General features: G+C 42.6%; 2 protein-coding genes across 2 annotated transcripts; one reads left to right on the forward strand and one right to left on the reverse strand.

Annotated features, from left to right (window-relative positions):
• Positions 1-2416, reverse strand: med7 (mediator complex subunit 7). Its single transcript, XM_080840989.1, has 2 exons — positions 2314-2416; positions 1-1739 (listed from the first exon to the last, which is right to left on the reverse strand). Exon 2 carries the CDS (start codon positions 1728-1730, stop codon positions 978-980), a length of 753 nt encoding a protein of 250 aa, XP_080697115.1. The 5' UTR covers positions 1731-1739; positions 2314-2416; the 3' UTR covers positions 1-977.
• A 649-nt stretch (positions 2417-3065) lies between these two features.
• On the forward strand, positions 3066-11438 carry itk (IL2 inducible T cell kinase; the record flags this gene model as incomplete). Its single annotated transcript, XM_080841313.1, has 16 exons — positions 3066-3203; positions 3303-3407; positions 3732-3813; positions 4185-4295; positions 4532-4569; positions 5392-5543; positions 5914-5979; positions 6122-6176; positions 7542-7621; positions 7852-7991; positions 9087-9164; positions 9404-9572; positions 9891-10107; positions 10305-10369; positions 10773-10891; positions 11206-11438. The coding sequence occupies 16 exons, from the start codon at positions 3066-3068 to the stop codon at positions 11436-11438; spliced, it is 1848 nt and encodes a 615-aa protein (XP_080697439.1).
• Positions 11439-16853: the final 5415 nt, after the last annotated feature.

Genomic DNA, 16853 nt, shown 5'->3' on the forward strand with positions numbered 1-16853 from the left:
AAAATGCAGCCAGTTACAAATATTTTCTCAATGCAGCCAGTACAACTGGCACCTGTTGGGACAGACAGAGGGCAAGACACAGGGAGAGAAAGGACCACTTACACAATGTTATACAAACACAGCAAGTGTGCACTGTGCAAGGTTTTCCTAAGCGGTGATCAGCAAAAAGCTGTCATCCAGAAAAGAAGCCAGGTAACATGGCTCACTAGGTCACATTAATGCTTTACAGATCATGTGCCACCGGCCTTTGTGTTTGCGGTGAAGAGAGAGGTAGCTAGCTGTTTCCCAAATGACTTCAGCATGACTGGGTGTGTCACTGGCTTCACATTGACAGCTTGTGCAACAACGCCGACATGTAACTGCAATGATCCAAGAATTTGTCCGGTCATTATGGAAGCAAGCTTCCCTGATTACATCAGGTTGTTTGAAGCCACCTCAGATTGCCTAGGAAGAGCAAGACCACTACATAAATGTACGTTTTGACCAGACAATCCTCACTGCACCACTGATGAGAGAGAAACATCTAAAAAAGTTGATTTCATGATTTAATTTTTTATTCTGATGTTGGCAATTTCCTAATGGCCAAACCAGTCTCTTTCAATATACCACATACAAGACCCATTGTTAATTGTTTGGAATCAGAAGTCCAGCAAATTACAATTTGCATCTACTCAACACAAGTCATTTTATAGACCGAGATCCAAAAGTCTGTGTTGATCAGTCACAGCTTTATTCAAGGCGAGTTTGGCAATATATTGATCCGCTAAGTGAGTACATAATCCTCATCAGTCCACTAAAAAAGGGGGCAGCTATATCCCATGTAGTTCACAAGAGAAGAAAAAAAAGAATGTTTGGAGTAAGAAACAGGCCAGCACTGTACATTTGAAATATGTAATCTTTTACACAGGGTGGATTAACACATAGAACATGACAAGAAACAACATAAATGTAACATTGAACGACAAACACCTCAAGCCTCAAGTCATCTCGTCAATGATACTGCACATTGCTGCATCTTTGTCCCATTCTTTGTCTTTCTTTGAGACCCCAGCAGTTTTGTCCATTTGACCAACCATGCAGCTTCCACCTGCCTCCTCTACATCCATAGGCTCACATTTCAGTCTTGGTGGTCCACCCATATCTCCAGCTACACTACTGCCGGCCCCAGCACCGTCCCCCACAGGGGCAGAGCCCTCTGACTGGGGCTGGTCGTCGGGCAACGAGGCAAGGCAGTTCTGGATCATCTCCACCACGCGCTCAAGGTGCTTCTGGAAGCGCTCGGCCGTCTCCAGGCGCTGCCTCTTCTGCACCTCCATCATGACGCGCAGCGTCTCGCGCGCCTGGTGCGGCCGGTACTCATTGATGAGGTGGTGCATGTGTACAAACAGCAGCTTCAGGTCCTCAAGCTTCTCTTCGCGTTTGATGCTGCCGGGGCTTTTGATGAGGATGTCGAGCAGGTCAAGGAAGTTGACCAGAATGGACATGTTGAGCTTCTTGAGCTCGCGTTTGTGGTCAAACTGCATGGGGTGTAGCCGCTCGATCCCCTGGCTCTCCAGCGGACGGATGATCAGGTCGTCGCATTGAAACTGGTTGCCGAACATCAAGTAGCTGTCTCGGATGGGAGGGGGTGGTTTGGGAGCGATGCCTTTCCGCACATTCTCGTCCGTGTACTCCTTGATGTACTGCATAGGAGGCGGCGGCAGAGCGCTCACCTGCTGAGGCTCAGTCATCCTGGCGCACTGGTAAAAAACGTATCGATATTATGATCATACACAGCTCATGTCATTTGACATACACCTAGCTACAGAGGGCTAGACACATTAACTCAATGACTACCTCTGGTTTATCATTATGAGAGGTGAACAACATTCTTCCTGTAGCCCACTGGTACTTCGACAGTTATAATAAACGTAAACTTAATCACAAGTGTAACTTGTTAATCAATTATATAGCGAGGTGAGGATAGCCAACCTGACATGGCTGGCTAACGTTAGCTAGATAGCTATCGCTACCAGGCTAAACCGATTCTCTATCGATAGTTGCTCATTTGCGGATGGTAACTGGTGCTAGATTACAAAAATACTCTCCTCGATGTACGGTTTCCAAATTGTTTATACAGGCTTGCAATGGCGCTCACACTGTTCAATATTCAAAGTAAGGCAATTCGCTTTTCTGCAGAACCAATACCACCCGGCTAGCTGCCTAGCTAGCTGGTTCTTTAGACTGTCTTAACCAACTTCTCAAAGCCATTATAGAGAACAATTAGCACACTTAGAAAAAGAAATATATGAATCTTATAAATACCAAACATACCTCTTATTTGTGCTCTCAAGTGAAACTTCCAAATGCTATAACATCGACAGAACTTTCTCAAAGGTAACACTGGAGCGAAGTGCGTTCCCTTGGTGGATTCTGTTTACACACATACCATTGAAGCCGGCGATTGGATGTATTCTCGCTAGTAACGAGATATTTGATTGGGTGTGTTGAAAATGGAGGCGGATACACACGGTGCACAGCCTTGAAAAACGTTACATCAAGTCAATCGTCATAGGATCATAGAAAGCACATATTGAAGTAAACCCCTTTGTTCATTTTCCAACTTCCTCCAAACATGTTTCAAAGATTCGCGTCCAAAGGAAGACACACAAAACACAGAAGAAACATAATAATAAGAACACGTTTAGATATTATTTTTTTTTTTATTTGAGAAAGTGATACTAAATAAATGAAAGGCAAAATCTGTAAGGATGTTCAAGTTCATTTTCAGTCATTTTCAAGTTCAATATTTTGAGATCCTTTCAATTATTTGAGATTCTTATTTTTCAAAATGCACACTTTGATTTGCTTTAAATGTGTATTAATAAAGAGCAAATATCTGATCTACCAGGTGTGTGTGAAAGTGTGCATGCTGTCTAAGGAAGTGGTTTACGTGTATTTTTTTTCTTTCCGGAAGTCACTCTGACTTCAACCAGAGTTACTTTTTCAAGAGCACTTCATTTATTTTGGGTGACTGTGTATGCTAAATCGGGTCTCCCCATGACAGTCAGGTGGCACATTTAACAATGTATCCCACAATTATAATGAAGAGCACAATGTTTAAAAAATCGCAACAAAAACGAAGAACATCTCCATGCAATTACAAAGAGAGATTTTTTGTTCTCTCCACTCAAGAACTGACTTACTCTGAACCTCGACCAGGGGTAAGTGCTTCTCTTCTTTCATCATTGTCCAAGGGATTGAAAATACCTTAACATACTACCAATAGTTGTCCTGAATCTTTGATTCTTTTTCGTTTGTAGAAAAAGCCCACTTTAAAGGGCTGCATTGAGCTCTCCCGGATCAAATGCGTAGAGATTGTGCGTACAAATGCACCCATACCCTGCAAGTACAAATACCCCTTTCTGGTGAGTGTGTAATGCAATTGCAAAGCACTTCTGACAATCACCAGTGTAGTTGACACTGAGGGAAATATGATTTCCATGAAATATGATGTATTGGTTTTTGTATACACCTGTGACTGTTCATTTACTGGAAGCTCTCACAATCTAATCTATAATTACAGGTTTATATTTGCATAGATTTAATTGATGACCAGGTGCGAATGCCACCAATGCAAAAGGGAAGAATTAGAAAGTTCCCATGACTGTCAGTAGGGAATTATAGATCCTTGAGTGTGTGTGTGTGAGATGATTTATGACAATTTTTAAATATATATTGTTTTCCTCTAGGTTGTTCACGACAGCTACTTCCTATACATATTTGCCCCAGACAATGACTGTCGTCTCAGATGGGTCCGCGCTCTGAAAGAGGGTAAACGTTTATTCTGGAAAGACGTTCAGTTTATGATGAAAGGACTAAAAGACATACATAGCAATCTGCAAACAAGTTATACATGGTTTCACAATCATTACATAATTTATACATTTACAAAATCAGTGGTCGTTCATTTGTTTTGGTCATTTGTGTAAATTCTTGAGCAGTCTTACAGCTCTTATGTATGATATCTATGAAGACACTGATTAGTATAAATATGTTTTGAATTTTCATGCCAGATTTTTGAAAGCTTTTTACCATATTGACAGCACATATTTTACCATATTGACAGCACATTTTTACAATATTGACATTTCATAATAATATTGAAAGTGATGTGGTATTTATACATTTTCTTTAATACACAGAAACAAAACACAACAACCTATCCCCAACCTACCACCCTGATGTCTGGATGGATGGGCGCTGGAGATGCTGTCATGTGACGGAGAAGTGTGCCAACGGATGCCATCCATGTGGTGTGTGTGTTTTTGTGTGTTTGTGTGTGTGTGTGTGTGTGTGTGTGCGTTTGTGTGCATGTGTGTGCATGTGTGTGTCCGTTTGTGTGCGTGTGTGTGTGTGTGTGTGTGTGTGTGTGTGTGTGTGTGTTTGTGTGTGTCATACCCTCTTGGAAATAATCATTTGGGGTTAAGACAATATTCTACTGATGAACTGTTTTTCCCTTGTGATAAAATGTCCATGTTTTCTCCCACAGGCTCTGTAAAACCCCTTCCACCTACACCCGATCTACAGGTAAATCTAATTTGGGTTACAATGGCCTTTGGCAATGTGTTATAGCTGCGGGACAGCGTGACTCTTGCTTATAAAATTCCTTCACCTCCAATTGAGATACTACATTATCACTACTCTTAAAATGCAAACATTTCGTTAAGTGTTACATCAGAAATCACATTTGGTGTGAGAAAACTTCTTGTATAATGTCTTTGTACCAAGGGGGCTTTGACAAAGTCTTATACCACAGACACACGTGGCGGTATTTTCTCTTTTTACGTTGTTATACTTTACACTGAGTTTAAAGAATTAAAAGGACATAGAGCATTTATATGTGAAGAACATCTTCCCTAAATACTACTCCTTTATTGATACTACTCCTTTATTTATCCATCTCATCTTTTAAATGTGGTAAAGTGCTGTTTTTTGTGTGAGTGTGAACAATCAATTGTCCCTGTGTCGTTAGACAGGTTAAACTTTTCAAGAACTGTTATCATGAGAGTTAAGCTGTCTAACATTACATTACCTTAAATCGTGTGCCAGGAGCTGTTCTCCTAAGCAGCTTAAGAAAAGGTTATGCTTGGCAATGTTCTGGATATCCAGAGCATTTTAACAGCAACAACAACAACAAGTAATTGACATAAAGATATCACAAGCAATATAAATGAACGAACGCAGTATATTCAGTCTTTCTAAATTTTATTTTTTTTCAGTTTAAACCCCCCCCCCCCCCCAAATAAAATGGGAATGTCTACTTCATCACGGTCATGACTAAACAAAAGCCACTCATTCTATCAGTTCCTACACCCCCATCCGTTGACGTTAGTGTTCTTCCATCCGCAGCGGCGGTTTTCCGACCCTAAGCAGAGGCTGGTGGTGGCAATGAAGGACTTTGTTCCCGCGCAGGACGTGGACCTACCCCTGCACAAGGATGAGGAGTTCATACTCATCGACAGCTCCCAGCCCAACTGGTGGACGGTGCAGGACAGAGATGGGTGAGTCCACCAGGGCCAGTGGGGATGTTCAGTAATATTTAAACAATACTATTATAAACAATAGTATAAAAAAAAACAATGGACAATAAAACTTGAAAAAGTCACTGTGTATCAGGCCAAACAGAACCAAATAGTATAGTGATTATGTGCCCTTAACGGCTTGATCCAGAAATGAGTGTTGTCTCTGGTTAGATGCATTGTCACTGCATTGCTGTTTGAGGCTCAGTAGAAAATGTTCTGTCAAAGATGGAGGACAGGCTAGAAAGCAGTGAGCTGCATTTAGACCCCTCCTAAGACCTGTTACTATTTATGTTGTGCTACTGTGAAACAGCTGAAATAGATGTTTAACCTGCAATACCTCTTTCAACAGAAACATTGGGTTGGTACCGTGCACATATGTTGCAGAAAAATCCTGTGACAACTTTACGAGATTTGCGTGAGTTTTCATTATGTTACTTTGACCATATGAGCACTAGAACTTAGAACAGAAACTGTTTTATGCTACTTTCACCATATGAGCACCAGAACAGACACTGATTTTAGTCGTCGTCCTTCTTGGGAATGTGCCCATCTTTTAGATGGTACAACAAAGACATCACCAGGACGGAGGCTGAGGAGCTGCTTTTGAAAGAGGTAGGACCTCAATCACAATAGACTCATCCAGGTCTCATCTCTCTCTCTCCCTCTCCCTCTCCCTCTCCCTCTCCCTCTCCCTCTGTCTGTCTCCCTCTCTCTTTCTCCCCCCTCCCTTTCTCCCTCTATCACTCCCTCCCCCTCCGTCCCTGTCTCTCTCTCTCTCTCTCTCTCCCTATCCCCCCCTCTTTGTCTCTGTCTCTGCCTGTCTTTGTATCTCTTTCTATATATTAGAATAGTTGGGCATGGGACTGAGAAGGTGGGTGGGGGTGGTGTTGGTGGTGAAGGTGGTGGTAGTTTGGGGGTGTGGGGGTGTCATCTCCACCCTTCAGTGTGAGGCAACTCTAGTTCTTTCAGATTGAGGGCATGGGTTTTTGGGGGTTGTTTGTTTCCCACTTGCTCTTTTGCTGCAAAAGTTGCAAATGTTGTAGGAGCAGGATGTGCGTGCACACACAGACACACACACACAGACACACACACACACAGACTTGCACACAAAGATACACACACACACACACACAGACTTGCACACAAAGATACACACACACACACACAGACACACACACACACACACAAACACACACACACACACACACACACACACACACACACCCACACACACACACACACACACACACACAAACACGCAGACATGCACAGACACCCAAGCAAACACTGCAAGCTAGTAGCTCTGCAACAACCCAAGGCTGCAGGATATCCTGTGTTGGCAGTGACATCACCTCATGGGCTCTGTCTCACATGCAGAGGTTAACCCAGGTGCTCAACGCACTACGGCCACACTGTGACAGAGCAGGAGACAACCGTAACTAGAAAATAAGGAAGACTGGCTAAATATTAATTATTACATTTTTTAATTCTTCCTTTAATTTGTTTGTTTCATTATTTTCAAAGGGACAGCCTAGCCACAGTACAGTACTGACACTATGCAGTAGTAGGAATGACAATGACACGTGTCATGATCACAAACATTTGTTTTAATTAAAGGCTTTCACCCCGAAAAAGCCTTTAAATCATTTTTGGTGTCATTAAAGGTAAGGTCCATGATTCTAATCCTACACACTTTCTGTCAAATTCAGTGCATTGCTCCTTACGATTGACTAGCTGTTCAGTGTATGCGCTAAAAAAGATACCTCTGGTGTTCATACACAGTCCTGGCTCTGTAAATGGGAAAGAAACATAGTGACACAGACAGAACCATAAACTATTCCATTTCATCCACACATTTAATTCCATTAACTTAATTTGGGAGCAGGGGAGGGAGGGGCGTTGGCTGTTGAGCTCAAATAACCTTTTGCCAAAATTGCGGTTACATCGATATAGCATAAATGTGTACATTTTTTCCAGGGCAAAGAGGGGTCTTTCATGGTGCGAGACTCCAGGCAAGCAGGAGTGTACACTGTGTCAGTCTTCACCAAAGCCCCAGGGTAAATACCTTTGCGTTTTAGTTCATGTGATGATCCTCAGATACCAGTGTCTCCGAAGAGCTCTTCTTTAACAACAGAGAGGCAAACATTTTATTTGTTTGTATTCTTGTTTTACTTTTTACTTTTCTCAGTTGTCTTACAATCAATATCGTAGTACTCTCTCAGATTCTTGGCGCCATCTTTGAGTTCTTCATAATGCCTTACTGGAGTGTGATGCACTGCTTTTGCAGGTCGAATGGGGAGAAAAACCCTCGGGTCAAGCATTACCAGATCAGACAGTCAGAAGAGGAAGGGAAGTTCTACCTGGCGGAGAAATACCTGTTTAGCACCATTCCTGAGCTCATTCACTACCACCAGCACAATGCCGCGGGTGAGTCTATCTTATGCGTTTATTTAAAAAGGGACAGTGTACATTGATAAACATTTCCCAGAAAATGTAAATGCACCAGAATTAGCTTAGTTAGCTAGTTTTCATCCGTTGTCCCTTGGCATGGCATGACAGAGATATGGAAATAAAATAAAGAAATAATAATTCAAAATTATATAATTAAAAGAAATAATAATAATAATAATTTAAAAAAAGATAAGCAACAGTTTGACAAAACAGTATAGTTAAGAAAACAAATTGTAAAAACCAGACAGACAAGGTGTTTGACATAAAAATAAGTATTGCAGTGGCCTTATTATGGTGGCAGGTTTTGTTATTTTTTATCCATTTCTTAAGTTCCAGTAATTAGAGGCGCGTACTGAGAAGACTGCCATTCCAAACGTACTGTGTGTATACTGTATAACACAGTATCCCCTGGGGACTGCCCTAGTTTCCAAGCCATTGCCATCCTTCAGCTTTATAAACTAATTTAATGGTGGAGGTGCCAGCCTATGTAATATTTAAAAAAATGAGACAGGCTTCTAAAAACTGTAAGATGCTAAGAAGAGATGTTTCCAGAAGGAATCTGGGCCCTGATCAGAGACAGACGTGTTCCAGAACTCACTGCAAGATTCCAGCCACACTGGGATCAGATGTACACTGTGAATACTGCCTGGGTCATTGTCTCTAGCCTGATCTCACTGTTCCGAAATCAGATGACTTGACTGAAGCTTTTAGCACCCACCGTGTGGGGTGATGCACTACTGACACTGAATTAAGTGTACTTATCAGGATGGAATATTTGGGACTTCGATATGGCAAAAATGCAATGATAACATATAAATGCTTTCTAGAGTCAGTTCTGAAACTCGCATGAGAAGCCATCTAATAAGAGTTGGCTTGGCGATGTAGTTAGTGCTAATGCCAGGGTGTTTAAATGTGTTTATGTAAATATGTTGGCTTGGGATTTATCCCAAGGATAGAGTGCCTTAATGACTCTGCTACTCCAGAAATACGTGAGGATTGGAATTTGGCTCTGGTCATTCATGTGTTGCTGCATGGAAACATGAATTCCTTATTTTGGGTGTGAATCCCTAGGGTTAATCACCAGACTGAGGCACTGTGTGTCGTGGGGGAGACAGGTGTCTGAGGAGCCATCTGAGGAACCCTCTTTAGGTGAGAGCTTCTAATGAGGTGTTTACCACTCCTGCGGTTGCCCTTATTTTGACCCCACCCCCCCTCTCTTACTCACTCTATACTTAACAGTACATATACCTGTGGTGGTGACGTAATAAGCTGAACTGCTCTCTTCTCTCCTTTACTTGAAAATCTCTCCTTCTCTCTCTCTCTCTCTTTCTCTCTTTCCCTCTCCTTCTCCCTATCTCTCTCTCTCTCTCTCTCTCTCTCTCTCACAGAGACATTGGAGCTGGACCCAGATGACCTGGAGCTGGTGTTGGAGGTGGGCAGTGGGCAGTTTGGCCTGGTGTGGCAGGGCGAGTGGCGAGACCTGAAGGTGGCCGTGAAAATGGTGCGGGAGGGTGCTATGTCCGAGGAGGAGTTCAAAGAGGAGGCCCAGGTCATGAAGTGAGTGGCACAGAGCTCTCATGTCACCCATATCAATCTGTGCAAAAACACCAAAGTCACAAAATAGGTTTAATTCTCTGGGAGCTCAGCCCATGTGCTACTAAAAATGTATACCTGGACTAAATCGATATAAATTGTTCTCATGACAATATGATGTAATTCATTGAACAAAAACTCAACGACATCTTCTAAGACCTTTAATGTTATGCTTCATGTGTTTTGAGGCATGTGCGGAATGACACACACACATCAACAGCAACGCCGGATACCAATCTAGAGCGTTCTTTTTCTCCCTCTCTCCTTCTCCTCATCACACAGGAAGCTCTCTCACCCCAAGCTGGTGCAGCTCCTGGGCGTGTGCCTGCGCCACTCGCCCATGTACTTGGTGTTTGAGTTCATGGAGGGAGGCTGCCTGACCAACTACCTGCGCGGCCACCGGGGGGCACTGTCTCAGGACACACTGCTAGGGATGTGCCTGGATGTCAGCGAGGGAATGGCATACCTTGAGAGCTCCAACTTCATCCACAGGGATCTGGTAATCTGGCTGTTTTGACTAAGCACTGAAGTCCATTCACAAAGACATGAATATATCGCTATGTACATTAAACCATTCGACTAACAAGGATTTGCTCGATGGAATAAACAATTGTGAATTGTGACTATGGTCAAAAATGATGAGAAATTGTATATGGGTTTCACTCAAATTTGCCTCAATGTTATTCTTTGATGCAGGCTGCAAGAAACTGTTTAGTGTCAGAGGATCTGTCTGTGAAGGTGTCAGACTTCGGAATGACCAGGTAAGTTAGAGAAGCTCAAGTTCTGGTAAGGCTGCACAACGGACCACAAAGGTACAGATACTGGCATTTCTAGCCACTTACTGAGCAATATTCATTTTCACAAATAGATGAGATGTATCAGATTGTGAATCTTTTTACTTTTAAATTATGACTGCAAACAAAATGGAAATTCATACATTAAAAGTTTCATTGGAGTATTGATGTCCTTTAAACAGATCATGGTGTCATGCTATTTGTCATATGGACATATATTGTCCCAAAGGCATTTACTAAAATAGTATTTAGATTTTTTGCCAAAACAAAATACATTATTGTGGATGTATCATCACTGAGGTAAATCTGTGAAATTATTAAGATATTTATTTGCGGTCATATTACATTAAAGTGTAATATTCTCTCACAGATTTGTCCTAGATGACCAGTACACCAGTTCCCAAGGAACTAAATTCCCCATTAAGTGGTCCGCCCCTGAAGTAATCAAATACAGTCGATTCAGTAGCAAATCAGATGTCTGGGCATTTGGTGAGTAATAAGTTATAAATGCGAGTTTTAAATCACTCTGTGGAAGTCATTTTATTAGTTTTAAGTTCTGTGAGATCATTTTTTAGTGACATGCACAAACACATTTCAAGTATAGGAATTCTGTCAAGTATTTTACCTCTATCCCTGTCCACACCGGCAGAGTAAGTGAACATAGTGTGTGCGTGTGTGTGTGTGTGTGTGTCTGTGTGTGTGTGTGTGTGTGTGTGTGTGTGTGTGTGTGTGTGTGTGTGTGTGTGTGTGTGTGTGTGTGTGTGTGTCTGTGCGTGCATGATGCCTCTTTTGCAACCTGACAGGTATTATGATGTGGGAGGTGTACACTGAGGGTCGTCTGCCCTATGAGAACCGCACAAACCCAGAGGTCTTGGAGGACCTAAACGCTGGGATGAGGCTCCTGAAGCCAAGACTGGCCCCACAGTCCCTGTATGAACTCATGCAGTGGTGTTGGAAGGAGGTATGTTATACTATGAGACCCAGTCCCTGTATGAACTCATGCAGTGGTGTTGGAAGGATGTATGTTATACTATGAGACCAAGTCCCTGTATGAACTCATGCAGTGGTGTTGGAAGGAGGTATGTTATACTATGAGACCCATAATGATTGATTGATTGATTGAATGATATTTTTTTTAATATTTCTTAGAAAACTAGTATAATTTGCATTCAATGACTTAATAAACATAAGAAGTCATGATCTATGTATGTGCTCTGTGTCAGTGCTTTGTGCAACTCAGTTCTGTAACTGAGCATTATGATGTATACATACATGAAACGTTTCACTTGTTGAATTTGTAGTAAGTAGCTGCAACATCTGAATTACAAGGAAAAGAACGATGACCCAACTATTTCTAATTCCAAAGCTGTTGTTTTCTGTGTTTACATGCTGTTTTATGCCTGCTGTGTTTTGTGTTGCAGAAACCTGGGGATCGGCCTTCTTTTACAGTCTTGTTGCATGAACTGGCTTCTGTTCTGGAACTCTGACACCACCCTCAACTGTTATACAACTTCATCACCACAGTGTACATATTACAACATGTAAATATATATAGACAAATTATTTATTATCATATTGTTTATCCTTAAAATTTATGCACTGCCAATTTGTACAGTTTTAAATGTTTTTATTTGTGTGAATTTTATTTGGGAGATCACCTGTGGAGATTACTTGTAGTATAGTTTGTAGTATAGTTTCACGTGCATCTCGTTTCACTTGTATTTTGTTTGGATTAAGAAATGATGATGTTTTGTCCTCTAGGGGGCACACATGTGCCGTTTGTGCTTTGCAAAATGCACAACCCAACCGCAGTCATACACAGTTCTCATAAATAAACCACACCAGTGTTATTTTTCATGTATTGGTTGGATTATCTTTCTTGCACACGTTTTCAGGATGTTAGCATCAAGTGCTAGTGTGAAATGTTGCGACTCTACCAGCAAAGCAGCAATACAATTGTAACCTGCTTCCATAAACGATATCCCTCCACTGTTATTCAGTGTCATTTAAAGCTCTTTGGAGTCTGCCTGCCTGCCAGTGGAGATTGTAGTTTTTGACTCACCACCATACACTTCATACTATCCCTGTGAACATGACTTGCACACAGACATGCTGTTGATTGGTGCAGTGAATGTAAAGTTTACACCCACATACCCTCCATGGTTACTGTGACAACAGTGAGGACTGAATACACTCTCCTTGGCTCAGTGTGTGTGTTTGTGTGTGTGTGTGTGTGTTTGTGTGTGTGTGTGTGTGTTTCTGTGTCTCTGTGTCTCTGTGTGTGTGTATGCACGTGTGTGTCTGTGTGTGCGTGTGTCTGTGTGTGCGTGTGTCTGTGTGTGCGTGTGTCTGTGTCTGTGTGTGCGTGTGTCTGTGTCTGTGTGTGTCTGTGTGTAAGTGTGTGTATGTACGTGTGTGTGTGTGTTTGTGTGAATTACAAAGGAGCCCAACCAAATCTACTCTAGACTCATATTTTATTAATCTCTTGACATTATTGTCATCAATTAAAATAGCTGATGCATGTTGATTGACACAGCAGTTTACAGCCGTTCAGCATTTTTTTAAAGGAAATTGTCAATATTTTAAAAGTTTGACATATTTGGTTGAGGATTCGTTTCAGACTGCTGCACATCTCTACTGATTTGTCAAATTAGTTTCAGCACCACAGGGACATAAGATTGGAATCCAATATTAAATCTTTAAAACACCTATAAAGTCAGACCTAATGGCCACTGAATACTAATTTGCTTTAATGTGATATAGGCCTAATTGCTGCCACCAACCAGGATTTGTTTTGTATTTATACTCTGATCACTGATCTGTCTGTGTAAATATTTAATCATCTGAGGCATTTGTTTCAAAGGCCATCTAGTCTACTCTACTGACTAGACCAAAGTACACTAGACATTTTTTTAAGCAACAAACCCAGGTCATAACTGCTGCGTGCCGGGCTTCTCATTCAAGTATTTTTTGTATACATGTCATGTGTCTTAACGAAAAAATTAACACATAACATCCACGGCAAAAGAACACCACCCCTCAACTGGTATCTGACACATACAGAGGTTGTCATTACATAGGCCTACACCACGGGCTTAATTAGGTGCTGAGCAGAATTTATTGACCAATGACACCATTTGTGATCGCTGTGTAACAGAATAGAGAACGGAGGCCAAGGGACTGTGTGCGTGTTTTGTGGGTCGTTGTCGCTTTAAGGAAATGCACTTGCAGCCATTTTCTGGTCTTTGTGTGGGGTGGATTAGCAGAGAGGCACTGAGCGAAACGAGAGCATCAATTGTAGGACGGAGAGAGAAAAACGTCCCCGTTCATCGTTTTTCTCACAGCGGAGTGCCCCACTCTCCGTCCGTTGGTTTCCGAACGGACATGCAAGTTGCAGGTATGTGGTAGCCTAATTGCTCTTCTATGTGAATGGCGGAGATGTGAGACCAGGCAGCTCGACGGGAGGGGAGATGAGCAAGCGAACGGTGATGGCTCAGACCTGCCAATGGTGTGTTTCTGTGCATGGTGCACCGTCATTTTATCCCCAGAGAAAGGGGAAATAGTCCGATCTTCTTAGGCGTATTGACATAGGTATCCATATTCTTCGGAAACCGGCCGTTTTGTAAGGGTTGTGTGTCTCATCCGTGGTTCATCATGTATGCGATGCCCGTTACACGGTCGGTATGTGATTGATAGCATCCTACCCTGAAATGGGTGGGGTGATAAGAGGATTCTCGTGGTAATGTAGTCCGGTGATCGTTTTCATTTGTTACTTTCCCATCAGTTTCACATTTTGCATTCAATTTACGGCAAAAATGCAATATAAAGTATGTGCTACATTAATTTGTGTGCAATTCTCGTGGGCTGCAACAGAAAACCACATTGAGTCGGCTGATGCGACGGGTTTGCTAAGCTAGCAGGTTGGATGGGGATGAACGTGTTTGAACCTTACGTATAGTCAAAGATCACAGATTCATAATTTATATGAAGGCCGTAATACGTGTTTGATGAATAATGATATTAGTGGGTAAATGAACTGTTTAAACAGGGTTAGTTCTACCTGATCGTGATGCTGATGAGGCCGTTTGTTATTTTGTCATTTGTATCGCCGTCAAGTCGTATTGAGGTTGGTCTCATTGATGGGCGGTATATTCTTACTTTCTTTATGCTATGACGTGTGAAAGTGGTTAGCCTACAATGTCTCTATGTGAGTTCTAAATAGAGACAGTGTTTAAGCAGAACAGACGGGCTTGGTGTTTGGGCGACGCGTGGTTTCCCCATTACAAATTCAACTGTATTGTTTAACGATAAAATAAGGTGAAATTAGACCTATTATTTAAGCCAAATGGAGTTGCATTGACAGTAGGACACCTTATGTCAATTAACAGTGTTCAAATGTCACGTTCCTTTTCCGTAAGATTGTCTTCATAGCTTTGTTAACCAGGCTTGACATGTAGAGAGGTCTTGTCTGTTCTTGAAATATGAAATACAAGGCTTAGGTTTATGTAGGCTATTAAACATCCAGGTATACATAAAGAGAGTATTCGAGTATTGCTATAGCCTACTTGTCATACATGTATTTTAATAACAAATTCACACAAACATCCACTACAGAAAACTCCAATATTATCTAATAAATACAGAGGTTGTTATGTACTAGCCTAGATTAGACTTTGCATTTATTGAGTAGGATCTTCACTGTTGTGGCTTTTATCCATCCTGTAGCTACAAATGTATGCTATTTATTTGTGAAAATAATGGCGTAGTGTTATGAATTGAAGTCTAATTAAACATCCAGATACACTAAAAGAGAGACACTGTTAAGTCAGAGAGTCATCTGAGGGCTCTCCTTCAGTGAGGGAAGGCACTACAGCACATTATAGCTCAGGCCTGAGGGAGATCCCTATGAATGGTATGACCTGGAGATGACACACTTTTAATGCTTGTAGCTCACTAAACTCACTCACCCTCTCTGTCTCTCTGTCTTGCTCACACACACACACACGCACACACACTCTCTCTCACTCACCCTCTCTCGCTCTCTTTCACACACACACACACACACTCCCCCCCCCCCCCCCCCTCTCTCTCACACATACACAGACCCCCCTCTCTCTCATACGCACACAAACACACAGTTAGCCTTTCCTACATTTGCAGCTGTTACTGAAGATCCTGACTTCCTGTAGACAGGTAAAGAACTACACAGTCTCCTCATTTTCCTCAGTGTCCATATGTTATCAGATGGGCACGGATGCTCTGTGGATGCTGAGGTTCTTTTAGGGTGTTAAGTCTGTTTGTACCATGGATTGGAACTAACATTTCTCTTAAACATTTACAAATCTGTGGTCCCCTACCTCATAAGCCTAGAGGCAGAAGCCCCAGTGGCCTCTTTCTTTCATGTTCATCCAGCATTCACCATGGTTACACGTCTCTAAGCCTGGGAGGCCACTAAAGTTTGAATAGTCTGAGTCGTCATGGTTTCCGCAGGCTTTGCCATATATGATGCCATGTTTGCCCCATGTTTGTCAGTGAGGCCTGAAGTACAAGTATTTTTGTAGAATATCTGCAAATCTGGAATGTTCCCTGTGGTCTCTGGTGGCAGGGCTTTGTCGCACAGACATAGATGTATAGGAATGTGGCTTATTTGGGGGAGTGAGATCTCCCCCCCCCCCCCCCCCCCCGTCCCCCCGTCCCCACCCCTGGGTCTTTTGTGCTCGCCAAAGGCCAGTGTGGGAAAGTTTACACTGGCTGCATCAGCACCTCCCTTCCCACAGAAGGAGCAGCATGCTGGGCAGCCTCTGAAGGGAGAGTGGCAGCAGAGGGATGGAGAAGGGGATGACGGGATGAGGAGAGATAGAATAGGCATGTCAACAACAACAACAGCAACAACAACAAATCACAACCACCACCAAACCCCACCCTTCCTCCATCTCCTTAATGCTCTCAGAACAGTTCTTCTAACGAGTAGAGAAGTTGAGTAGAATAGGAATAAATAGCAAAAGTATAATAAAATAGTCTTCTCTGTCACATGTAGTCAGAAGTTATGATACTTTGGGTTGAAGAGGGCCGGGGAGAGATGGAGCAAGCGTGTCAACATCCCCCATCCGACTAGCCCTGCCCCACCCCACCCCTGTATGTCCCATACAGCCCCATCAGACCAGTCTCTTCTTCCTTACACCAGAGAGAGATGGAGCAAGCGTGTCAACATCCCCCACCCCACTAGCCTGGCCAACCCCACCCCTGTCCATCCCATACAGCCCCATCAGACCAGTCCCTAACCCTAACCCCACCCCAACCCTCTCTGTCCCATACAGCCCCATCAGACCAGTCCCTAACCCTAACCCCACCCCAACCCTGTCTGTCCCATACAGCCCCCTCAGACCAGTATCTTCTTCCTAACACCAGAGGGAGTTCCACAGCACTGGACGCGCTTCTGACTTGGAAATAA

The sequence above is a fragment of the Sprattus sprattus genome, assembly GCF_963457725.1.
Source record: "Sprattus sprattus genome assembly, chromosome: 6".
Taxonomy (NCBI): Eukaryota; Metazoa; Chordata; class Actinopteri; order Clupeiformes; family Clupeidae; genus Sprattus; species Sprattus sprattus.

Bases quoted from the DNA above. Each gene is read 5' to 3' on its own strand.
- med7 (XM_080840989.1), bottom strand. From the start codon at position 1,730: ATGACTGAGCCTCAGCAGGTGAGCGCTCTGCCGCCGCCTCCTATGCAG.